General features: G+C 28.9%; 2 protein-coding genes across 4 annotated transcripts in view; one reads left to right on the top strand and one right to left on the bottom strand.

The window, feature by feature from the left end:
- The window catches only part of LOC136091595 (uncharacterized), a 28,028-nt gene extending 23,305 nt beyond the window's left edge, over positions 1–4,723 (bottom strand). For all 3 annotated transcript variants that reach the window (XR_010644103.1, XR_010644104.1, XM_065819288.1), the window contains exons 1-2: positions 4,583–4,723; positions 628–661 (exon numbers count right to left, since the gene is read on the bottom strand). Coding sequence is in view for 1 of the 3 variants with exons in the window: in XM_065819288.1 (XP_065675360.1) it covers positions 628–641 (14 nt within the window). In the remaining 2 variants the exon portion in view is untranslated. The remainder of the gene's footprint in view (positions 1–627; positions 662–4,582) is intronic.
- A 15,629-nt stretch (positions 4,724–20,352) lies between these two features.
- LOC100212883 (putative ascorbate peroxidase) lies at positions 20,353–22,118 on the top strand. Its single transcript, XM_065818962.1, has 2 exons — positions 20,353–20,549; positions 20,882–22,118. The coding sequence occupies exon 2, from the start codon at positions 20,918–20,920 to the stop codon at positions 22,022–22,024; it is 1,107 nt and encodes a 368-aa protein (XP_065675034.1). The 5' UTR covers positions 20,353–20,549; positions 20,882–20,917; the 3' UTR covers positions 22,025–22,118.
- The last annotated feature ends 4,257 nt before the right edge of the window (positions 22,119–26,375 follow it).

Genomic DNA, 26,375 nt, shown 5'->3' with positions numbered 1-26,375 from the left:
CATCCCAAAAAAATCTTTCTCCGATAAATTCGATTTTCTCGATAGAAACAGCGAATTTATCGGAGAAAAACCCTACTTCGCAGCTGCTGTTGACAATCACTCAAACCATCATGAGTGCAATATGGAACAGTAGATGCCACCACATTTTTAGTAACATAAAAATTGACCCAATGAGAGTGATCAGGGTAATAATCAAGAATATCAGAAACATTATTATTTTAAAATATAATTGTCATGTCCGCAGAAACACTACGGACATTTTCTGTCAACTTTTTTGTATCAGTAATGTATTTTGCCAAGTAGAGAACGGGAAGTTAAAACTAAGCATATGAGCTAAATTAATACACTGGCTCAAAATTCAAAAATAAATGTTTAGTAAACACCTCCGTTTCTCTGCAAAGCTTTTTTTTACAACAAAATTATTGTTATTTATGATTAGAAAAGTACTACCAGCCATTATTTTATGATATATAATTTCAACATCCAAGTGTTACATGTAGTGATTGTTAAGTGGTGTTTGTGTAAAGGTTTCTATAATTTCTTAATTAATATATTCCTTCCTTACAAAACATTCTTAACTAACATTGAACACTATCTTTAAATATATAAATTTTTTTTAAACCTTACCTAGTTCTCGACATCTTTCCGCACAATGGATAAACTAATAAAAAACGCAAAATAATATACAATCAAAAAACACAAAAAAAAATAAAAAATCGAAAAATACAAAAAAAAAAAAAAAAATCGAAAAAGAAAAAAAAAATACACTATAACATGAATATAAAGTAGAAAATGTATATAAAATTTTTAACAGTTGGAAAACATATATATTGTAAAACATTGTAATTATTATAACCTAAGATAATCTAAAATAATAAAATTGCATATAATTGTTTTAAAGAACAAAATAAATAAAAAAATGTTCGCTGATGATACTAATCCTTTTATTATCCCATACTGATACTTATGAACTTTTTTCAACTACAATCAAAGAACTCAATCACATTTCTAATTTCTAGCTCATAAATTAACTTTAAATGTTCACAAAACAAAATGGATTTTTTTACTCACGCGCAAAAAGACGTTTTCTACCAAAGAATATACCACAAATTTATATTGATAAAATTATAATTAAAAATAATATTTTTATAAAATTCTTAGGTGTTTATTAATCACGTAAGTACCAAACTTTCTAAAAATATTGGCATTTTATGCAAAGCCCAAAATTACCGAAACAAAAAAACTTAACCCAATTTATTATATACACAATTATCTAAATAATAGAATTATTGACTGGGGATGTATGAAGAAAAGGTAATTACAACATCTTTATTGCCGTAGTTAATTATGCGGATAGCTTTTCACATTCAAACTTTTTTATTATATGGAGGTACTAGATGTTTATAAACTTCACATATTTAATGTTTTATGTTTTACTTTTATAAGGAAAAACAATTTATCATTATTTATTTTTAACGACCTTTTTTCTTTAAAACCAAATATTAATACGCATAAGAAATAATATTTTTTTAAATGAACCGTTTTGTAGAACAAAGTTCAATCAATTTTGTATTGCCAATTTTGCACCCCATTTAACTTACCAACTCCTAAAAAATCCGACTTCTCAATTTCATATAGAAGAATGAGTCAATAGGACATAGTTCTTGATAAAAATATGAAAAGTATGGCCGCAATAAAAAATGATATTTTAATATTTTTAGATTTGTTATATTTCTTACTTTATCTATTTATTTATTCAGTTGATTGCAATTTATCGTATTTCTCTTGTAGTTATTAATAAACTTTATATAAAACTTTATATAATGAGTATTTGTAAATTTATATAACGAGAAAATTGTAAAAATACTTTACGCTTACTATAGGGGCTTGATTCTGTCTTTTATTTGCTCCTGTCAAACTTAAATTTTATTTATATGTTGTTGTAAAACAAAAACATTGAAAAAATGTTTATAATTGACGAAATAAATAATAATAATAAAAAATTGCAACATTTTTGACCAACGGCAAATTTATTTGATTATCGTAATAACATGTTTTTTAATATCCAAGAAATGTCAAATAATCAACCCATGTCATATCTTACAAAACATTAAAAACATCGTCATGTTCTTTTGAGACTTTACGAATATATCTAATACACCAAGGTGCATGGAAAATACGTCAACAAAATAAAATATATACAATATATATATATATATATATATATATATATATATATATATATATATATATATATATATATATATATATATATATATATATATATATATATATATATATATACAACAAAGTATATAAATACAAATTGTATGCAAAGAATATATGAAAATAAGAATTTCTAGTTTAGGGGAGAGTAGGGATTTGGGGAAAGCGAATTAAAGACACCAGTTATACAAAATTGATCATATTTATTGCTTATCAATTAGTTTAACTATTCAGTCCCAAATCCTAAAAGCAATTTTAAAAATCTTATTATAAAATAAAAATTTACGGCAAAAATAAAACCATCGATGTTTGGAATTACCCTACGTACGTGGAATAATTCCGAATGATAACTTTGTTTTTAGGACTAAAAAACTTCACTTGACTGCCTTTTGCATTCTCAGCATGGTCACTTGTATTACAAAAAAATGTCAACCTTTACTTTGCAATAACATTACATACTTAAAGTTGATAGAATCAAGGATTCTAACAATTTTAAGTAAATAATGTTAGTAAGGATCGGCGAATAATCGTTGAAATTTTGACTAAAAAGTTTACTGAAGGGCGAAGTTGACTTCGGCTTATGTGCCGAATTTGAAATAGAAATTCGGATTTCAGCTAAATTCGGTGACAATTGTAAAATTTCATTTAACTTTCAATTAAGTTCGAATAACAAAATATATTATATTTTTAATGTATATGAGCCTGTTTCTCCGTGCAACGGCCTTGAAAGTCAAGGTTCGTGTTGTAGAGTTAAAAAGTCGAGAGAGGTTTTTTTTTGCTTTTTTTTTAATTTTTTTTAGGTGCCCCAAGAAGTCCTTACGGTCTTATCACAAAGCACCACGGATGAGCATTTAATTGGAAGTTTACGCCTCTTTCCTAACCGATGTCGCAGAACTTGCCCCGTGGTTCAAACCCAATGTGGTTTGAACCACGGATCCTTTTTTTTCTGAGGCAAATGCGCTACCACTGCGCCACGGCTGCAGTTTTGCTATAAAAATATCTATAATTATAAAAAAAAGTCTTCTGGACTAAAGCGTTCCCCTCAGCTTTGAGAACATGAATTTAATAAAGAAAAAAAAACACTAAAAACTAATTTATTATTCAAGGCAAACACCTTAAAATATAGCTTGACAGATATGAAATGACCGAAACATAAATCAAAATTAAATATTATCTAGACTCATCTGCGAAAATTGACTCACCCTTAGTTTCATTATGATATTAGTTCCAAATCAAAATCCTAAAACACTTCTGACATTTAAGCAGAACTGTAAAAAAATCTTTTATCTCTATGGGTAGCAAAAGAAACTGTTGTTTTACAGTGGTGGAAGAGCATGGCACTACAACATCCAAAGCTGGCATTCATTATTAAGAAAATGTCCTCTTCTTCAGACTCATCAGCAGTTTCAGAAAGAGTCTTTTTTGAAGCCAAGTGGTCATTTGGACCCATACTAATCTTACAACAACAATGTAAAAAAGCTTGTCTACATTAAACAGAACTATTCTAAAGTGCAAAAAAAAATATAATCAAATGATAAACTTTAAATGCTATAACTCGTAATATTTCTATAATTGGTTAAAAATTGGTGTACTTGCATTATTTAAATATTATTAAATCCATGTTAACATAGCTAATACATAAAAAGTTAGTTAAAATTTGATATAAAAGCCCCATTTTTTTTTTCAATTAAATGTGTTTTTAAAATCTAAATTTGGCTTTCTGTTAAATACGGTTTAAAAGTCCAAATTCGTCTTTTAGTTAAAATCGGGTTATACATATGGCTAAATTCGTCTTCCAATTAAATTCGATGTACATATACAGTATAAATTTATCTTTCAGTAAAATTCGAGTCTTGAAAAGTCGACTTCTCCAGTCCTTAAATCAGATTATTTATTTTCCGTTGAAGACTGGAACTTAATGACTAGTTGCAAAAAAACCCCAATTGCATTAACGTCATATTTAGCTTGATATTTTAATGTTTTAATAAAAAAGTTTTAATGTTTTAGTTGCCAATTTAAAAGAAAGAATGCTAATTTAACTAAACAACCATATTGACATTTGAATACGCCTTACAAAAGTTCATACAAAATCCGAAATAATCAACATTAACTTTCACAATGTTCATAACACATGTTAAGCAATATAAAGACTAATTGTTTAAAGAGCCTTAAGGCAGGAAGCATCAACATCAGCTTTTAAAGTTTTTAAATACGTCATTTAAATTAGTCTGAAAGGTACAACACTACGTAAATTTTTCATATTTAAAAAATGTTTTTTCTTAGGATTACTGTAACGTACAAACTGGAAAAAACTGAACAGCCAATAATCTTAATAATGAATATATACTCCCCTTACTTGTTATAATTCTTTTGTTAAATAAAATCTTTCAATTCTTTTTTGACTGGTCTGTTTTCAAAAACTTTTCCAAAACATACGCTGACCTAAAACTGATTTCTATTTTTTCATTGGATATTTCCGTTAGAAGTTTAAGAGGTCTGGTATTTAAGAAACCTCTACAGTTTAAAAAAAACTGCGTTAAATTAACTACTTAATATATAACCAATTATTCTAATACTTAATTTGATTTTAATTGTTGTTTATTATCTTATTTTTCTGTTTATGTTTAGTTAGTTTAACAAATAAAGCAATCTACTCGATTATTTTTTAAAAAAAATTCTCTTTTATTTTTATAATATAAAAAATTATATTTTTTTCCTATTATTTAAAAAATAGTTTTTAAAGAAAGTGGAAAAAATGTAGATAAACTCTCCAAAAAAAATTTTGAAAATTTTTCTGACATTTTTTTAAAAACTTTTAGAATATTTTTAAAATGCGTTGTTACAGGTAATATATATATATATATATATATATATATATATATATATATATATATATATATATATATATATATATATATATATATATATATAAACATATATATTAAAAACATGTATTATATGTAAACATATATAAGTAAAAACATGTATTGAGTTTACTATATATTTATTATATATACATATATTTTGATTATAAAAAATAAATGAACATATACCAATTTAACATATCTCATCCTTAAATTTTTATGTTATAAACAAATTAATATAAATACAACGTCAATCCTCTTCAATTGTTGTTTTATAAAATTTAACACAATTACCTCAAGGTGATCACCGATTAACAATTCTGTATCTTAGTTATTTCAACAATTGTTTGGCGATTTTTATCTCCCCCTCCCCTTTCGACCCATTAACAACTTGTCAAACTTCTAATAACCTTACCATAAATACGATTGATTACCTCCCCCTCTGTCCGAAATAGAATTAAAAATTATTTTTTCCCCTTTTTAAAGTAATTAAGTTTTAAAAACGTATTGTTGTTTACGTCATCTTTTCATGACCTCCCCCTGTTTTTCTTGTAAACAATTGTTATGTATATTAAACCTTCTCCCCCTATTTTGTTGACATAAATAATGGTCATCCCCTTATCAAGTAATAGTTATACTCAATTTAAAACCGTACATGAGTTGGTGATAATATTAAACACATTAAAACTTAAGATCAGTAAAGACTATGACTTGCAAATAATGAACAAATTTGTTGTTGGTTTTAGAAAAAGCCTGCTATAGAGCATTATTTCTCAAATTATCTCGAACAGCGGTCAATGTAAGTAATATAAAAATATATTTTTTTAAGTTTTACAATCACTTGAGAAATATAGAGCTTGTTAAATTTTATACGCATATCATTTATACTTTTAAAACTTTTTTTTAATTTAAAGGATAATATTATTTACAGATTAAATTAAAATAATAACAGTGTTTTTCAGTTTTTGGTTAACCTTACTGTATTGATATATTTTAAAAGAAACTCATAATAAAATAAATCAAAATATGTGTGTAATATACATCGTATTTATTCCGTTTTAAACTGAATATTTTTCTCAGAATCAATGTTTAAAAGACTTTTTAAGAACTCAATTTTGATTTTTTTTTTCTTCATTAATTAACTTATTTATGTCGTCATACAAAATAAACGTCATTTCGTCATTTAAAATAATGTTTGTACAGCATAAAAATATAACGCTTAAATATTTCGACCGGAGCTGGCAGAGGAAAAGTTCTTATCTACCAGCCCCGTTGATATAACTGAAAAATACAGCTGATAAAAATAAAAAACGAGGAAGAAATTAAAACGAGAACTGTCTCTACAATCAAATTTACCGTTCTCAAAAAAAAAGTTAAAAGAAAGCGAAATACAAATTCCAGATGATTAATCATCTTACGTAATATTACGTAAAACTAAGTTAATTAAATCGAGAATAAAACTATTCACGCCTAAGTCGGTAAAAGTTTCTCGCGGTTGATGAACAGATGTGCAGGTTTTTTTAGTTTAAATTAACCATGAGCGAGATATCGTCTCGTTCTCGTTTTTCGTGAGAAATGGGAATTCTCGTGAGTAACGAGAAATAGAAAATTCTCGCGAGAAGTAGAACGAGACTTAAATATTATATTATTTTCCAAATTAAAAATTATTATAATTTACAAAATGCTGAATAATTTGTTTTTTTAATTAATTAATATTTTGACTCCGTGATTTTAATAAATCTAATTAAAAATTTAATTTGTTTTTGACAAAAACAAATTAAATTTTTAATTAGATTTTTTAATTAGATTTAAAAAAAAAATCTAATTAAAAAATTTTAATTAGATTTTAAATATTTTTAATTAGATTTTAAATACAAAAACTTTTTGTATAAAATGGTGCACTTTTGACTTAATTTCATTAGTTTACCAGTGGAATTCAACTTGACACATTGTTCATATTGAAAAGAAATATTCTTGCCTCATTTCAACGTTAAAAAATGTCACCAAGAAAAAACAAAATCTGGAGATATTTTCAAAAAACAAGTGACGGTGCTGAATGCAAGGCGTGCAAAAAGTCTTTGAAAACAAAAGATGAAAACACAAGCGGACTTCGTCGTCACCTCAAAAAAAAAAACACAGCCAAGATTACGTTGAGTATTCTGAAAAAACTGACGACTATGTTCTTTCTCCTCCTAAGAAGAAACAACGAACCATGGTCGAAATGCTTGAAACAAAGTCCAAATATGACAAAGACAATTCCATTCAAAAATAGTTTGACTCTGCAATGCTGGATTACTTTTGCACTGATCTGGCATCTTTTTCAGCAGTCGAAGGAAAAGGTTTCAAGAAATTGTTTGACATTGCAAACCCTAAATTGAGCCTTCATCACAGAACAACATATTCAAGAAAGCTTTCAATTCGGTCAAGAGAAGTTCAAGCTGGAATGAAGAGCATAATAACGGAGATTACGCCAAATCTAAAAAGTGCTGCATTTACTTCTGACCTTTGACCTTCTAGAGCTCAGGACAGCTACATCTCTTGGACTTTTCATGCTATTGACGAAAATTGGAGACTACATCACTGGACACCCCATGTCCAACAGTTTCCTGGCAGACACACAGGTATCTTAATTGAAGGAAAGCTGGATTCTTTCGTAGAAGAACTAAATTTGCCTGCTGATTTGCCAATGTAGTGCGTGAACGACTAGGCAAGAAACATGAAACTTGCAGTCAAATTGTCAAAGCGCCTTGACCAATACTTGTGCAACAATCATATTTTGCAATGTGCAGTTTAAGACTCATTTGGAATGACTGCTGGAATGGATGATGCGTTGCAAACATGCAAAGATTTGGCTTCTTTAACTCACCAGTCAACAGTTGCAGTTGAGTTGCTTGAATCAGAATCAGATGCTTAAGGAATCAATTTTAGACAGTTACGCCAACCTGTTGACACAAGATGGAATAGTGAACTGGATTGCATGGCTTCTGTCCTACATGTAAAGAGTGCAATTATCAGCTTATGTGCAAATGAAGATATTTTTTCTTCAAAGACCATCAGTGCATCACAGAGGAAATCAATCGAGGGAGCAGTAGAAACTTTGGCACCACTTAAAGAAGCTACAGAAACGTAGTCGGCTGAGTCTATTCCAACAGTTAACACTGTTGCCAATTCTCTTTATTTAATCCATGACAAAATTGATCAATTTATTGAGACGGATGGAAAAAATGGCTACGGTGTCTTGTATGCAAAAAACTTGAAAAGCTGCATTGAGAAAAGATTTCCTCTTTGTCACACTGGAAACTTATTGAGTGCTGCAGCAAACTACTTAAATCCTGCTTTAAAGGGACTTCACTTGAAGCTCTTCAAAAAATTTCAAACAACAAAAGAATGGTTAGCCTCACAGGTTAAGGATATTGTTGAGTGCCAATCTGTTGCCAGAGTCCTTTTAGCAGATTTGGCCCCTAATTCAAAACTGAAGCGCAAGTTAAACGTCAGACTTGAAACACAAGAGCCAACATCTGAACTGAATCCTATTTTGAGCAATATGTGCCAGTATGAATATCTCCCTGATGCCAAAAATGACTTTCCGATTCTTGATTGGTGAAAATTGCATTCAAATACATTGCCAGAACTCTCTTCATTAGCTTGACAAATTTTAGCTATTCCAGCAAGTTCAACTAAATCAGGGAGAGTTTTTAGCTCAGGTGGAAATGTCGTCCGATCATCCAGACACAACTTACACCCAGAAAAAGTAGAACAAATCATCTTAATCAGAGAAAACATTGTCTTGTTGGAAAAGTTTGGCAAAAAAATTCTGAATTAATATTTGAAAAAGTTGTTTACATTTGACAAATGTCTATTTGTCAAAACCATGTTTTCATTTTTTTTTTTTATTTGAATTTTAATAAATTTGTTTTCAAAAATTGTTAAATTTCTCTTCTCGTCTCGTTCTCGGTCTCACGAGATGAACTAACTTCTCGTCTCGGTCTCGTCTCGGTTTGAAAAAACCTAGTCTCGCTCATGGTTAGTTTAAATTTGATGTTATTTCATCATTTTTCCAAAATTATTTAAAAGGCGTGCTTAATTTCGCCTAACAACATTACGAGATTTTTGAAAATGTTTTTGAAACTACTCCTATTGATATTAAAATAAAAAGTTTTTTTATTTAATTAAAGATTTTTTGATTCAGGTCGGACTGAGACAATTCCAAAAGTAGTTAGTTAGCAAAAGTTAGAAAAAAGTTCCAAATATAAAAAAATTGATATCTCGCCCATTGGAACAACTCATCTTGATTAATCTTTTGAATTATCATTTAAGAAATTTAAAACTGCTTTTAGTATGCTAAAACCAAACAAAGCGAGTGGTTTTGATTATATAAATAGCAATATAATTGATAATTCATAAGGAGTTATTAAAGACATTCTTTCTAAGATTTTTTCATCAATAGGACAAGGAGTTTTTCCTGATCAAATTAAAATAGCAAAAGTTACACCGATATTCAAAAAAGAAGATTTAACAAATGTTAATAACTATCGCCCTATATCTGTTCTTCCAGTTTTTTCAAAATTCTAGAAAGAATTATGTAGAACAGAATTTACACACATTTACAGAAAATCATTGGTAACCATCAGTATGGGTAAAAAAAAATAACTCTACAGAACACGCGGTTCTCCAGTTAACACGTAGTATCACTGAATCGTTTGAAAAATCTGAGCATACTTTAGACATCTTCATTGACCACAAAGTTCTTTTTACAAAACTCAAACATTGTGGAATAAATGGAGATGTTCTTAAATGGTTAAAACGTTATTTAATTAATCGCAAATAATTTGTATTCATTATCACTCCTTCACTAATGAGTTTGTTAAAAATTACCTGTGATGTTCCGCAAGGATTTATTCTCGGACCTCTTATATATATTAGCGATCTTCATAACCTATCCAGATTAAAGACAATAATGTTTGCCGGTACAAACCTATTTTTATATCATAATAACATTACTACAATGTTTCAACTTTTGAACCTAGAACTAAACACGATTTTTTACTGCTTTAAATCAAGCAAATTATCACTTATCACTAAAAAAACTAATTAGATTTTCTTTTATCCACCTTCTAAGGAAAAATTAATTTCAAATAAAATGTCATCCCTTTTCAATATCTTTTTTCCACCCGCACTCCAAAAAACGTTTTCTACCCCTAAATCTTCCAAAAATTCTTTATTGACCATATTGAAATAAAAAAAGATTCTGTAACTAAATACCTTGGGGTTTTCATTGACGAAAATATCACATGGAAACATCATATAAACTCATAATCATTTAGATAAAAATAAATTAACTTAAATAAATTAAAAATAATTTAACTAAACTTTATTACTCTTTTATTTATAGTTATATAAGTTATGTAGTTGCTGCCTGGGGTAGCACTGATCAAAGCAAGTTAAAAAGTCTCTATTGCCGTCAAAAACATACGATCCGTTTAATTAATTCTGCGGATCCGTTCGCAAACTCCTCATTATTTTTTAATCAAATGAAAATCCTCGATATATATAAACTAAACGTATATAAAAATTTATCTTTTGTTTATATGTGGAAGTATGATTTATATCCTTTAATTTTTAAAGACCTTTTTATTTTGAAACCATTAAGCAAGTTTAACTTGAGGAATAATTATTATTTAAATGAACCACTCTGTCCAACAAAATTCAATCAATTTTGTATCACTTATCGTTCAGCTCATCTCTGGAACAAAATTACTTTGCCTAACTTCGACTTACCTCTAGCTTATCATGTTTTTAAAAATAATAAATACCTTCAGTATTTTAATATAGCTATTTATATTCCTACTTTGTAAAAACTGCGTTGAACTTTAAAAAAAACTGACACATACGGAAATAAATAACTACACACGAGATTTTTACTCGTAACGCTATTATTTTTTTAAAGTTGTTGTTGCCTCAGTCTGGTGCGCAAACAAAAATGATTCAGGTAAGTACATAGTCTGCATTATATTATATATTTTTTCCCTTTTAATTTAATTTATTTGTTTTGAAGGAAGGAAGAGGGGGGGGGGGCGGAAATGACTGTTGGCGTAATTTTATTGGGGGTCTATGGAAGTTTGAAAAGTTGTTGACAAGAGGGAGGAGAGGTAAAAATTGCCGAAAAATTTATTCTTACCCAAGTACTTTTTTATAATTTGTATTTGTCAAAATATAAAAACAAATATCTACGCAATGGTAATTTTATTAAGCGGTCATATTTTCAAACAAATTATTGTAAGTTTTGCATTACTTTTCGCAGACCATTTTTATGGAACAAAATATTTTTGAAGAGTTTTTTTTTCATGTTTTTATTTAACAACGTATCTACACCGTATTTAAACAAAGCCTAAAAAAATAATTTTTACAATTGATGATTTATTAACATACTTTTAATTATTTTTTTCTAAATCCCCTTATTACATTCTATTCTAACAACATTTTTGATAATGTTAATTTTTGAATGTTTCTTACATAATTTTGGTATGCTGATTTCAGTGGTACCATTGATTTTGATCTATCATCAAGATTTCCTGAGAAAAAGCATAAAGTATATTTCGGAGTTTTCGTATATGTGTAATGCATTTATAACATTATTTATATATGCAGATTTTAACTCATTCTCTCCACTGAGTCATTCACAGTGACTCGTGGATTTGTTTTTCTCTCCGGCGAACCACTGTCAGTGGCTTTGTATATTTTGTGTCTTTTCTATAATCCCACTTTTAATATGCCTTTTCCTGATTCTAGTTTTTTAGGTCACTACTTTTGTTATTGTTTATGTTGATTTATGTTGATTTAAAGCATTTTTTTAAATAAATATTAGCACATTTTGGGTACGATTTTTTTAACAAATGCTACTAAGAGAATAAGTTAATTATATTCTTTTTTTTATTTTCAGTTTAATTCATTATAACTGTTATATGAAATGGTGAATATGTCTAATAGATCCTGCAAGCTTTGTCCTGACTTATTCTGTTATGTTTGTGGTTACTATATTAGTCCAACACAAACTAAACATAAGATTGTCAGTGGTACAAAGTTCTTTACTGCATATCATGCTTATTTTGGCATGGCTATGGGAGATTAGGAAAAATCGTGGGCATCACATTACAGTTGTGGCAGCTGCAGATCAATTCTGAAAGGGTGGCTGCGTGGAATCTGAAAGTCAATGCCCTTTGCGATTCCGAGAACATGGAAAGAACCGACGAACCATCATGGTGACTGTTATTTCTGCATGGTTGACATTTCAAAGTTTAAAAAGCCAAAGGATAGGCTGACTCTAGTTTATCCAAGTATACCCTCTTCTATTGGACTAGTTCCACACAGTGATGAATTGCCTGTTCCTAACCCACCTCAATTCGAAGAAGCAGCTGCATACCATTCTGATGTAGACACACCGGATGAACTCCGTGATGACTATAATTTCAGGGAACCGAATGATTAACCTCATTTCCCGAACCAACAGACTGATGACTTAGTAAGAGATTTAGGTCTCACTAAATCAAATGCCGAACATCTGGTATCACGTTTGAAAGAATGGAATTTATTAGATCCAAGCTGCAGAACTTCGAAATACCGAAAAAGACATGAAACATTTGCATCCTTTTATGTAGTATCAGAATAACTTTACTACTGTCATGACGCTCGTGATCTTTTCGATGACATTGACATTGTTCACAATTCTGAAGAGCGGAGGTTCTTCATTGACAGTTCAACGAGAAGTCTAAAGGCAGTTTTTCTCCCTAACGGAAACCAATTTTCTTCGATTCAAGCAGTTCATTCCGTTCTAAAGGAAGACTACAAGAACGTGAAGTTGTTGCTTGAGAAAATCAACTACAACAGTTACAAGAAGGATGCATGTGGAGACTTTAAGATGCTAGCATTTCTTCTCAGTCTACAAGGAGGATACACAAAGTACTGATGTTTTCTTTGTTTATGGGATGTTTCCAAAGGTGTCAGATGAAAAAAGTTCAGCAGCTGTATTCGTTGGTCCACAGATTAAAGTTATGTTAGCATGTAAGGAGCTGGAGGACAAAATGTCTACTGTTGAAAAAGAAGCATGGATTGCGTTTAGACATGTTGCTAATAGTTTTTTAGGCAACAATAAAAGTGATAATTATAAAGAGCGAGCGGAAAACTTAATTGTACAGTACGGAGATATGAAATGCAGAATGTAAACAAAGCTGCATTGTCTGCATTCACACATAGAATTTTTCAGATCAAATTTGGGTGATTTGAGTGAAGAGCATGGAGAACGTTTTCATCAGGATATCTCCATGCAATGGAGAAAAGATACCAGAACAGAAGGGATGCAGCTATGATGGGTGGTTCATCTGGTGTTTGATACGCGATGTTGACAAACTTCATAAAAGAAAACCACAATCTACTGTTCACTTCTTGTGTTTTTTGAGATTTTGGGAGACTATTACGTTAGAACATAATGTAACATTATGAAATATATGTATGTAACGTGATGCAACATAACGTTTTGTATTATAGCATAACATTTTTAAGCTAAAATGTAATATATTGACTAAAGTTGCATCTCATGCAATATGATTAATATTAATTATATGTTTAATTTAATTCTTGGTTTTATGATCAAAAGGTTGATGCAATAAAAAAACCAATGTTGTATTCAGACTCAGCATACTCAAATTAAATAAGAAATATCAAAAAATTTCGATAAACAGAGAAAAAATTTGTTTTTGTTACATTACCTAATCAAAGAATTTGTTGAGGTGGCCACCCACTATTAAATAGTGGGTAGCCACCCACTATTAAAAGTCTAAAAAAAAAAAAATTTTTCTTTCTATTTTTTGGAAGTTTTAACCTTTATAAATAATAAAATGTATAACAATGGAAGAAAAATTTATAAGCTTGCCCTAATTTTGTTCCTTAAAAAGGGGTAAACATCCAAAAGTTCCTTAGCAACGGCCTTAGTGACAATTGGAACTTTTTTTCTCCAGAACTAATATGCACTTTTTCTCCATATTTTTACTGTACCTTTTACCAAGTTCTTATCAACACTGTTAAGTTATTCCCGAGCTAAATGACATAGATCAAAAGTACTAAAATTATTTGAATTTGTAGCTTTTTATTTTTGAATATTTTTTTTTCCAATGCATTTTTCTCCATTTAAAGATTTTCTACCGTCTAACAAAGATATCTTTGGTTTTGTTCAATATTTTTCTTTGAAATTTTTTACAGAGATAAAACTTAGTTAGATGAATGTGCTGAGTCAAAAATATATATATTATGGTATCCCATTCAAATTAAAATTTGGGTCAATGGGGTCATTTTTTAGGGATTTATACTAAACTGTAAATTTCAGAGAATTAAATAAAAATATCAGTCTTATTTTTAACTCAGCACACAGTTCATATAAGAAGCAAGGTTTTTAAAAAGTTTCACTTAATTTAGAAAACTCTGCAACTAGTTATCCTTGTTAGAAAATATGCTATTTTTGAGTTAATTATGCGCATAATTAATGACGTAATATTAAAATTATAAATTTTTTTGTATTTTTTTGTCTTATTTTATTCCAATGCAATTGAAATGTTTAAATATGGGGAGATAAAAGGATCGTTTAAAGATTTTTTTTAAATAGTGGGTAGCCACCTTAATGATGTTAAATTTTTTGGATATAAGGGAAAGGAGGGTAAGAGTGCGCACCTAAAGAGTTTTTATTTATAAAAAGAGTAATTAAAATGATAGACAGTTAAAACTTGTATACAATAATCTTTAATATATAAAAAAACTTTAGACATTATACAAAAAATATTGCGTTGAAAGAAAAGCTTGAAAATATAAATTTTATAAAAAATTAGACATTATACAAATAATATTGCGTTGAAAGAAAAGCTTGAAAATATAAATTTTATAAAAAATTAGAATTGCGCACTTTAAACCGATCATGAGGGTAAGAGTCTGCATATGAGAGGGTAGGATTGCGCACTAACAATGATCGCAAATAAATGGTCCAGTTCCTTCATAACTAGTGCATTCTTCATGCCACTAATTCTTGCAAAGTCCGCATTGAATCCATTCTTCATCCATTTGCCCTGCTTCTCCACAAGCTGGAAAAGTCGTTTCTTCATTTTCGTCATTTTTAATAACTTTAACATTTTCAACATTTTTGGCTTTTTGAACATTTTTAAATTTTTTAACGTTTTTAAAACTAGATTTTTTTAAAGAAAATTCTATTCTTATTTTAGCTCGATTGGCTTTAGCCTTATTTAATTCTTGACTCGTATTTTCTATGTCTTCAAGCTTCATTTTATATGCGCACTCTTGGTCGCTTTTTTGTAATGTGTTTTAAAAGTAATAACCAGATCGCAACAGCTTACGCAAATTAAAATTCTAACCTTACTTATTAATAGGAACAAAAATTATTCAATATAAAATTTATCATATTTCATAAATAATAAATGCGAATATTAAATAAACTCCTTTTCTTTAAATGTACATGCTCAAGTATGGAAATCATATCTTACCTGGTATTTCAAAACACGGATAAGTAATTACACTAAACAACACGTGCTCTTGTATTATTCAGACAGTCACACAGACACAAGAAAATGACTCTTCCTTGCAGTGTTGCCAATTGTCGGAATTACACATGAGCACTCTTAACAGACTGCGCACACTTACCCTCCTTTCTCTTATAGTAGAGTAAACGGGGTCAAAATGACTTTTTATATTACAACTCAACAAAAAAACTTAAAAATGTGTGAAAATGAAACTGTATTTACATTTTGTACTTTAAAATGCCAATTGGTTTTTTAAATATTAATAACGCAATTTTATACGAATGAGTTTACTCTTGCCGCTTAAAAAAAACACTTTAGTTTCGGTTCTTCATAACTGATGGTGTCCTTCGGGTGTAAACCCAAAATAATTACTATATATATATAGCAATTATTAAAATAGGATCGGAGATTCTATTGTAATTTATTATTATTTACAATGTTTATGGTTATTTACAATGTTCCACTCCAGCGCTCGATTCCGACTATTGGTTCTACTCCGACAATAGTTATAACAATTCCAGCCTGCTTCAAATTTTGATTCTAATATTCAGTTCTAGGAATGTGTTGGAAGTTGTTAATTACGCAATACGTAACATAGTTACAATCGATTTGAATGAGTGCGTTCATATGGAACCCATTTTAAAAATCGAAAAACGGAAAGTTTAAAAAAAAGATTTGAAAAAGATTTTAATATATTGTTATAAGTAAAATACAATTTAATCTATATAATCTATATATTAATCTAAATATAAAGAATGTAACAGAGTTCTGCTTTTTTTATCTTACTTTTACTAAGAAAATGAATATAATAAAATGATAATGGGGGATTTAGTCAAGTTTATAAAATATATATCTAACATATATATTTTGAAATTTTATAATCAAATCTAAAGTTATACTTATATGCCCACATAATCGTATTAACTAATCATTAGATTCATTACATGGAATTGTAAAATCAATTGCAGCTCACTATTATTGTCGTTGTTTTTTTTTCTTGATCATTGCAACTTTTAAAATTTGCAGCTTTGCAAACTTGCAAATTTGCAACTTAAAGATATGGCAGAGTCGTCAAAAAAATGTAGGACTGATCCAGTTGGAAGTATTACGTTGAACTTCCCCGATCACGTCGTAGGAAGGCAAAATTATATTTATGTTGATTACAATTTTTGTCAGAAGAGGATCACTGGTGGAATTAAAAGACTAAAGGAACATCTTGCAAAAATGCATAAGAATGTTGTAAGTTGTCTACAAGTTCCCATTGAGGTTCAAGAAGAAATGAAACCTTTTATGTTGAAAAAGACCGAGGGTAAAGGAACAAGATTCGAAGAAATAAAGGAGGTTTGTTGAGTGGGAATACAAAAGCCATTAGCTACTGAAGGTGATCCAAAATTACAAAAAACACGAAAAAGCTCAAGTGCTGTCAAGATCAACAAAAAAGTTCGTGGACCCATGGATTTCTTTATACAACAAGCAAATATTGGTTGCGGGAGTGTTGAATGTTTCACATGTTATCAAATGCATCAAGTTACTTTAAATGAGAATTGAAAGAAAAACTAAAGAACTTAATACCGTTTAATGTAGCTACGAGCCCATCATATTGGGCCATAATGAATGAAGTATATAATTTGGAAAGGGATTGCCCCCATCTATGCATGAGTTGAAAACAAAATAGAGAAAAATGCTATTGCTGTCATTGTTGATGAAGCGAAAACTTCGTGGATTGAGATCGGTTGTTGTGTTATGTCTGATGATTGAACTGACAAAAAGTGAATAAAGTATATTGATGGATAGGATTAGGCGAATGATGCAAAGTTGCTTTTTAGATTGCTTGATGAAGTCGTTGAGAAAGTTGGAGAAAAGAATGTTGTTCGAGTGATAACAATACCTCGGCTTTTAAAGCAGCTACGCGAATCTTGATGAAGAAGAGAAAAATTTGTATTTGACACCTTGTGCAGCTCACTGTATTGACTTAATGTGGGACAATATTCTCAATTTTCACCTCCATGCTCCTGTGTTCACCAAGGCCAAGAAAATAATAAATTTTATCCACGGCTATGCATGGGTCTTCGCAATGGCAAGAAAATTTACAGATGGAGATTTGGTGAAACCTACTGTTACATAATTTACCACTGCATTTCTTACCTTGCAAAGCTTGTTTTCAGCAAGGGATGGATCATTTTTTACTTCAAGAAAGTGGAAAATCAGTGTTTATGCATCTCGATCATTGGGGGAAAATGTGCAAAAGATAAATCTAAAAAGCAAGTTATTTTGGCCATGTGTTGCTTATGTGCTTAACACAACGAAGTTTTTGGTTATAGTTCTTCAAACGGTAGATTCTGAGAAGTATCCTCCAATGGAATTCATTTACGAAGCTATGGATAGGGCAAAAGAAAAAATTGCTCGATGTCTAAACAACAATATTACAAAGTATCAGGTTGTTTGAGATTTTATAGATAGCCGGTGGGATTTCTCAGCTTTACACGCATTTCCATGCTGCTGCATATTTTCTAAATCCTCATTTCTAATATGAACCTTTGTTCTCTACTCATCTTGATATTAAATTCATTCTTTATTCTTGCATGGAGAGATTGATCCTTGATTCAGAAGAAAGGGAGAAAATGGATTTGCAGTTCTCTTTGAAATACACAAGATTTATTTGGATGGAGAAATGCAATAAGCATGAAGAAGAAGAAAAGTCTAGGTATGTGTTTTCACTATTTTCAGTATGTCAGTGACAATATATATATAAATTTTTTGATGAGCCAGTGGATGGACCCTAAGTGGGATCACATCCACAACAACTTAATAATTGTTTTTTTATATTCTATCCATTTACTAAAAAAACATTACTATTTTCAGCAGATTGGTGGAGAGCTTTTGGAGATCAAACGCCTGATCTTGAAACATTCGCCATTAAATTCTTGAGCTTGACTTGCAGTGCTTCTGGATGTAAACGGAATTGGAAGTCCTTCAATTAAGTAATAGTATAAAGTAATTTAGTTTTTATATGTTTTTGATTTTCATGTTACTGAGCTATAAAATTTTAATGAATAAGTGCATAAAAAGAAAAGTTATCGCTTGGAGCAAGTGAAACTCGATGATTTGGTCTACATTATGCTCAAAAACTAAACACAGGGAGTTAAAGTAGAAAAAAATTGAAGATCACCTTTGTTTAGATGTTGTAGACTCTAGTGATGAGTCAATGTCAGAGTTACAAAATCATGAGGTGGAGGCCTATGAAGATCTTGATGCAAATATAGCTCTTGATGACCATCTTGAAGTCAAAGAAGGATCTCAACGTACAATAAAGAGAAAAAAAAACAAAGGCATAAAATATTTATTTTAATGTTTTTTTACTTTTTTTTTGGACTTTAACTGAATTATATATAATTCCTATAGGTAGAGAAAAAATTTCAATTAATGTTGATGAGCAGGTATTTCCACATGCCGTGGAGGAAAGGAAGTAGAAAATATAAATTGTGATGTGAATTTTTTAGATAATTTCCTCAAGGATCCTATTAGTAACACTAGTGCTAGTGAAATTAGCAGTGATTAATGGGTTATGATTTATGAGATTAGACCATGTTTATTTTGAATCTGTGGAAGTTTGGAACTTCTAATTTTTTTATGATACTGGGATTGTACACTATGGAGTCATAAACTTTTATAATTACAATTTTCTGTTATAGTTATGCTTTTGGTGATGTTCAAATTAGAATGATTTTATTTAAACTGCTCCTACATTGTGTCTTTTGGTGGTGTTAAAATTAGAATGATTTTACTTCAATGTTACTTTCATTGTTTTTCATTGACTAAAAAAATTTTTTTTTTCTCAAACAAATCAAGGCATACGCCTCAAGCATCGTAAGGCTTTCGCCTCGCTTCACATTTAGGGAAACCGCCTCAATAAGTCTCACGTTATTTTAAACCTTGGTCATAATGTTAACAATGTAGGAAAGTTGTCCAAAGCCTTCCCGGTCTCCCCTACTTATAAATACTTAAATTATTAACTAAAGGGTTGAGCAGAGCTAGATGGGAAACATAAGCAACATTTTAACCACTCAAGCCACCTACCCATGAAAATTTGTTGTGGATTAAGTTACCATTTCAATTACGCACCTCTAGTTTTTGAAATATTTTATTCACCCCTATGATCAGCTATAGCTGAACTATAGCCAAGTTCTTACCTTCTAATAAATCCAATCTTTAAAGAATTTAGTATCAAATATTTTTTGACGTATAAAAGTGAACAATAACGCAATCCATCTACATAATAATAATATTCTTCTACATCTACATAATAATAATAACCTTAATAACAATAAATTTTTATAATCTTATAATAATATTTTATAATCTTAATAGTAATAAATGCTAAAAGAACACCCCAAACTTATAAAAGATAAAAAGGTCTTATAAGACTCTTATCAATCAAGATAAGAGTTATTTAGCGTTTTTTGATATTTTTGTAATTATCAATATTTTAATAATAACTATTTCAATAATACAAAAACAATACAGAAATCTCCTTATATTAGCGTTCCAGTTAAGAAACGCATCGGTAATTAAAAAAATAATTACCCATTGGGGGCGAATAGTTCAATAATCAATCGTTCAATGACTCATTTAACTTTTTGTAATGTAATTTGCTTTTTATTTAATTTTAAAACAACTAAACTTAATTCACTAATGTACTTTTTTTAAAAAGAATTTTTTCCATTAATAGTCATCAAAAATTTGATTTTAATTATTCCCAAATGTTGTTTATTATATATAATTACAAATGGATATGAATATTCGTATGTTTAAATTTTCAATGAAGCAAAAATATATTGTTTTTGTTTTGAAATTTAAGACTGAACCGATTAGACGCCCTTGTTAGGTAACTTTTTTACGGATATATATTATATAAATTTAACATAATTATATTACACAGCCCTATTTTAAACCCTATTGGAAATTGAAATAGTTGTATTACAAGACCCTATTTAAATTTAAGCTTCTGTATAACTTAATACACAAAATTATATTATTTTTTTTTTGAAAAGTTTTTATACAGTAATAAATTATATTATTTTATTATAGTTAAAGTTTTAAGGATAATCAGTTTTATTATTATATAGTTAAAGTTATTATTATAGCTTTAATTTATTCTTTACGTTGTACTCAAACTTTTGAATTAGTTTTAACTTTAAAGCTTGATATATTTTTCAGCTTCAAATTCTTTTTGGAATTACTTTCAACGCAACAATGAAAAACAAAATAGTTTGGTCAACAATTGCGTATTCGCTAACTTTTTTTTTGTTCGCTAATTCAGTTCAAATTATTCCTACAAGTTATTATTTTGAAAAAGCAAAAACCGATCTTTTAAATCTAATCGAATCTGTTAAACATGGTAATGACTTACCGATGATTGCTGGCACTGTTCGTGTAGCGTTTCACGATTGCATTGGTAAAGGAAAATGTAACGGTTGTATAGATCATTCATTATCATCCAACAAAGGGTTAAAAAGAGTAACGGATCGACTAGATGCATTATACGATGTTTCTTACAAAGGAAAAATGTCAAGAGCCGATTTTTATGCATTAGCAGCAGTTATTGCTCTAACTAGGTCTACAGCCAATGTTCCTGATAAATACGATGGACTCAAAACTTTTAAAGTAGGCAGAAAAGATTGCAATACATCACCTGTTGATTCTGAAACCAATTCCGATTTTCCAAAAGGAAGCGATGGGACATCAAAAACATTAGGGTTTTTTAAACGGGAGTTTGGATTCAACACTAGAGAGGCTGTTGCTATTTTAGGTGCGCACACACTCGGAAGATGTCATTTGCAAAACTCAGGGTTTGTTGGCGCCTGGGTTGATAACCGATTTTCAACAGCGTTGCCGGGTGAAACTTTGGCTCCAACAAGTATTCTCGATAATGCTTACTTCCGAATGATTGTTGATATAGTTCCGTGGATTCAGGTGAACATCAATGGAACAAGAATCCAATGGCAAGAACCAAAAAATCCAATACCTAATGATAAGTTGCCAGAATCAAAAAGAAGTCCATTACTTTTAAACTCTGATATGAGTATTTCATGGATTATTACACCCACAGATAATATTGGTACAGTTTCTTGTACACCAACCTCACGAAGAAATCCTTGCCGTCACTCTAATGCTCATACATATGCAAAACTATACGCCCAAAATAATGCATTTTGGATAAAAGAGTTTACAAGAGTTTTTAATAAAATGATAAGTAGAAGTGAATACAAGTTAAAAAAGGTTCCCAAAACAAACTCATACGAAGATTCATACTTTGACAATGGGAAAGTGTATAATGATGCCGAAGAAGAAGTATTTTAACTTTCTACACTTTTTGATATTTTTTGTTATTCCCAAATTTATAGAAAGTTTTACGTTTATTCTAAACTTTTATTAATAAAAAGATTTGTAAACACTTTATTCTCTATATTTCGGCGGACTCCATATATGAAACTTTAAAATAAATTTGATATTACAAAAATATTTCAGCGGAAATATTTATTTATATATATATATATATATATATATATATATATATATATATATATATATATATATATATATATATATATATATATATATATATATATATATATATATATATATATATATATATATATATATATATATATATATATATATATATATATATATATATATATATATATATATATATATATATATATATATATATATATATATATATTTATATATATTTAGGTGCGTATGTATATAAAAGGGGAGTTATTATAAAAATGTATATAAAAAGGTTATATTTTTTGTTTTATTTTATAATTTAATGTTTATTAAAAATATTTCTAAAGTCATACAATAACTCTAATTAAAGTTATTGTATAATGTTATGATTGTTTTTAATAGCTGTAGATTAATGGCCTCTAAAGAAATACTTTAAATGTCCATAAAATAAAAAAAATTATCGTTTGGTTACGATGGAAGTGGTGGACACAATTACACTTTGTTATACAATTACACAATACAAGCAACGTTATTGTGGCGATATTTTGTCCACTTATGTTTTAAATCATGAAACTATTACATTGTCCAAAAGCAATACCCAATCTCGGTGTATACTCTACGGCCACTAATGATTCAAATATTTCCTAAATTAGTTAAAGAGAATAAGTGACATTCGACACGGTAACCACAAGTCTAATTGCATTTTTTACATGCAGTGCAGTATTAAGAGAGGGGAGAACAGGAAGCTAAAACCCTGGGCCCCAAAATCCAAAGGTTTGGATTCAAAGTAAAATAAATTTTGAAAAAAAACTATGAAAATTAAATTTTTGATTAATGAGGCGCTTACATTTCTTATGCATGTAACTAAATTTGCATTGAAAATGCTCCAAAGTCTTTACAAAATATGAATAGAAATAAATAGAAGATATTTTGATAATTAAAATTTATGCAGAACTGCCTTTGTCTTAGTTTTAATTCAGTTTTTAAAGTGTTAAAGAAATTATTGATATATTATAAAATTATACAAATTGGGCAAGTAAGTCACTATAAATTTTTTTTTTTTGTTATTTTGAATAAAATTATTACTCTGTTTTAGATGGAAGTTTTTTTTTGTAATAAATTAATTACTTGTAAGCATCATCAATCAGTAACATATTTCTTTGACATTATTTTAAATTAGAAGCCACTCCATTTTTTTGAAATGGCTTCCAAAATGGCGGATGTTTTATAATAAAGGAATATTTTATGACAACACATGGACTGACGAGTGACCTAAAATGACCTAATATAAGTTTGGCTATTTTTTTTATCTGCCACAAGCAATAAACTGATTTTATGTAAACTATCAGAAATTTTTTCACCAAATGTCACCAATATTTATTGATGCAGAGATATGAGCTGATTTCGGTGGAAACCTTTTTTAATAATCACATGGTAATATAAGTGATGTAACGTAAGTTAAATATGTAGTGTCAAAATAACACCAGCAAACATCTTTGTAGTCGATTTGCAGTGGGCCAATAAAGGCATTTGGAGTGGTTCATTAAAGTACTGATCATCGGTTGCTTTGTAGATCATTAGTGGCATCTCCTTTAAGTAAGCAACCAATAACTTTTCTACATGTGATATAGTGGTCAGTCATCGGCTAGCCGCTTTTTGGCGGCTGCCACTAATGTTCTACTAAATAACCGGTAAGATAAACTACAGTGAACCGTCTTTTTATGAGCACCTATATATGACGTGTAAAACTTCATATATAGATATAGTCTTTTTTAAAAGCTCTAGTTTGATGATCAATTTGATAATTAATAATTTAAAAGTTTGAATAACTTTCAACTTCTTTATCTTGACACTTAAAAAAAAAAAAAGCAGGGAAAGGTTTTAATAAAAAGACGGCTCATCTACAATAATAATTTGATTTTTTTCAAAAAACAATGATCACTTATAGATTGGGGTTATATTAACTTTTATGATAGTATTAGCATTATCTACAACAATTTTTTCAAAACCTTTTACCAATTTTATGATTCTAATTTTCCCTTAATTGAAATCTGTTTTAAACGATATAAAAATATCATCTCCTTGGATTACAAAAGGTCTCAGAAAATCGTCAAAATTAAGCAGAAGCTATACATTAAATACCTAAAATCGAAATCAGAAAAACATTAACAAAATTATAAAACTTATAAAAACTTATTTGGAAATCGCAAAAAAGTAAAAAAAAAGTTAATACTCAAACTTGCTTAATAAGTATATCACAACTCTAAACGCGTCTGGCAAATCATCAAGCAGGTTTCTGGAAAACTTAAACCAAGTATAAATTTATTCACATATGGTGAGTTTGAAACAGCAATAAACTCTAATCTAAATTGTACTTAGTTAACTTTTAATGAAATTGAGTTTGCCTAAAGTCATTAAAACGAAATAAAGCAACTGGGTATGATGATATTAACACAAATATTGTAATTAATTCCTACGATCTTATAAAAAATATTCTTCATAAAATCTTCAGAGCACCCATTGCACAAGGGTCTTTTTCCAATACTTTAAAAAAAACAAAAGTAACTCCAATCTTGAAGACAAGGGGTCGTACAAGTATAACAAACTATCGCCCTATTTCAGTTCTTCCAGTTTTTTCAAAAATTTCAGAAAGAATAATGTATAATCGAATCTACTCTTATTTTGTTAAAAGTTAAATTCTATACGAAAATCAATTTGGTTTTAAAAAAATAAGTCAACCGAGCATACCATTTTTCAACTTACCCGCAATATAACTGACTCTTTTAAAGACTCTTGTTTTACAATAGGAGTGTTTATTGCTTTGTCTAAAGCATTTGATACCGTCAATTATCAAATCCTGTTAAAAAAACTAATATCATATGATATTAAATATAAAACCCTATTATGGTTCAAAAGTTATCTTACAAACCGTAAACAGTTCGTTTGCAATAAAGATTCAATATCTCATCTATTAATGAATATAACATGTTGTGTTCTATAAGGATTCATACTTGGTCCACTTTTTTTTTTTTTAATATACATAAATCATCAAATTAACCAACAAAAAATTTTGCAGATGACAAATACTTTTTTTAGTCTCATAAAGATATTATTATGCTTTTTACTAATATGACAAATGAATTCAAAAAAGTTTCTGATTGGTTTAAACAAAATAGCCTCTATATATAGAAAAAACTAAATGGACACTTTTTATCCAAAAAACAGAGACTGCCCCATATAATGTCAGACCTTTTAATTGATAATATAGTAATCAAAAGAGAAAAAGTTACTAAGTTTCTCGGATTATATTAGTGAAAATCATATTTGGAGAAATCATATTGATAATACCTAAATGCAACGGGATTCTCTATAAAGAAAGAAATATATTTAGAAAAACACCAGTTAACACGATTTTATTATTCATTTATACATAGTCATATAAACTATGCGAACATTATATGAGAAAACACTCATAGAACAAAGCTAAAATCTTTTTACCTTCATCAGAAACACATATTATTAACAATCTTATTGTCTTTTTTGCCACAAAAGAAAAGACCAGTTTTTTCTTTCTTACCGAGGTCCTTATCTCAGGAACATAATAGTCTAACCAAATTTTGATTTTTCTACCAAACTGACTTTTACTTCATTAAAACAGAAACTTGAAAAAATTATATTTTTGGTTGAAAATATCTTGATTTATTTTTAATTGTTTTTTTTGTGTTTTTGTTTTGTGTATTATTTGGTTTAACATTTTATCTTGGCTTTTTAACATTTTTGCATAAGGTTTATTATTATTTCACAACAGATATTGTTTTTTTTTATAGTAATATTTATATTTTTTTGTTGTCAAAAATTAACCATATATTGTAAAGGGCTTCATGACAAAATCCTCACGATCTTCTAAAAGTCCTGTCGTTACTAATGTAGAAATTGTAAAATTAATCTGGTTATTGTAATATTTTTAAACGGCAAAATATATATTAAAAAAGATAAAACTAAGTTTCTGTTGAGTACTAATCAGATAAAAAAAAAGAATAAATGAGAAACTTCAGCTCATGTTTACATGGAAAAAAGCATCTCCCACAAGATCCAGGGCCGCAGAAAGGGAAAGGCAAAAAAAAGGCATCCGTGCTTTGGGCGCCAAGTTAATAAAGGGCGCCAGTTAATTTTAACTTTTTTTGCTTTCTATATA

This window comes from Hydra vulgaris, chromosome 15 (assembly GCF_038396675.1).
Source record: "Hydra vulgaris chromosome 15, alternate assembly HydraT2T_AEP".
Lineage (NCBI taxonomy): Eukaryota > Metazoa > Cnidaria > Hydrozoa > Anthoathecata > Hydridae > Hydra > Hydra vulgaris.
The sequence above is the reverse complement of the archived record's forward strand: the minus strand, read 5'-3'. Positions and strand labels throughout refer to the sequence as shown.

What these genes read in the sequence shown, in the direction of transcription:
- LOC100212883 (XM_065818962.1), top strand. Translation starts at nt 20,918, where the DNA reads ATGAAAAACAAAATAGTTTGGTCAACAATTGCGTATTCGCTAACTTTT.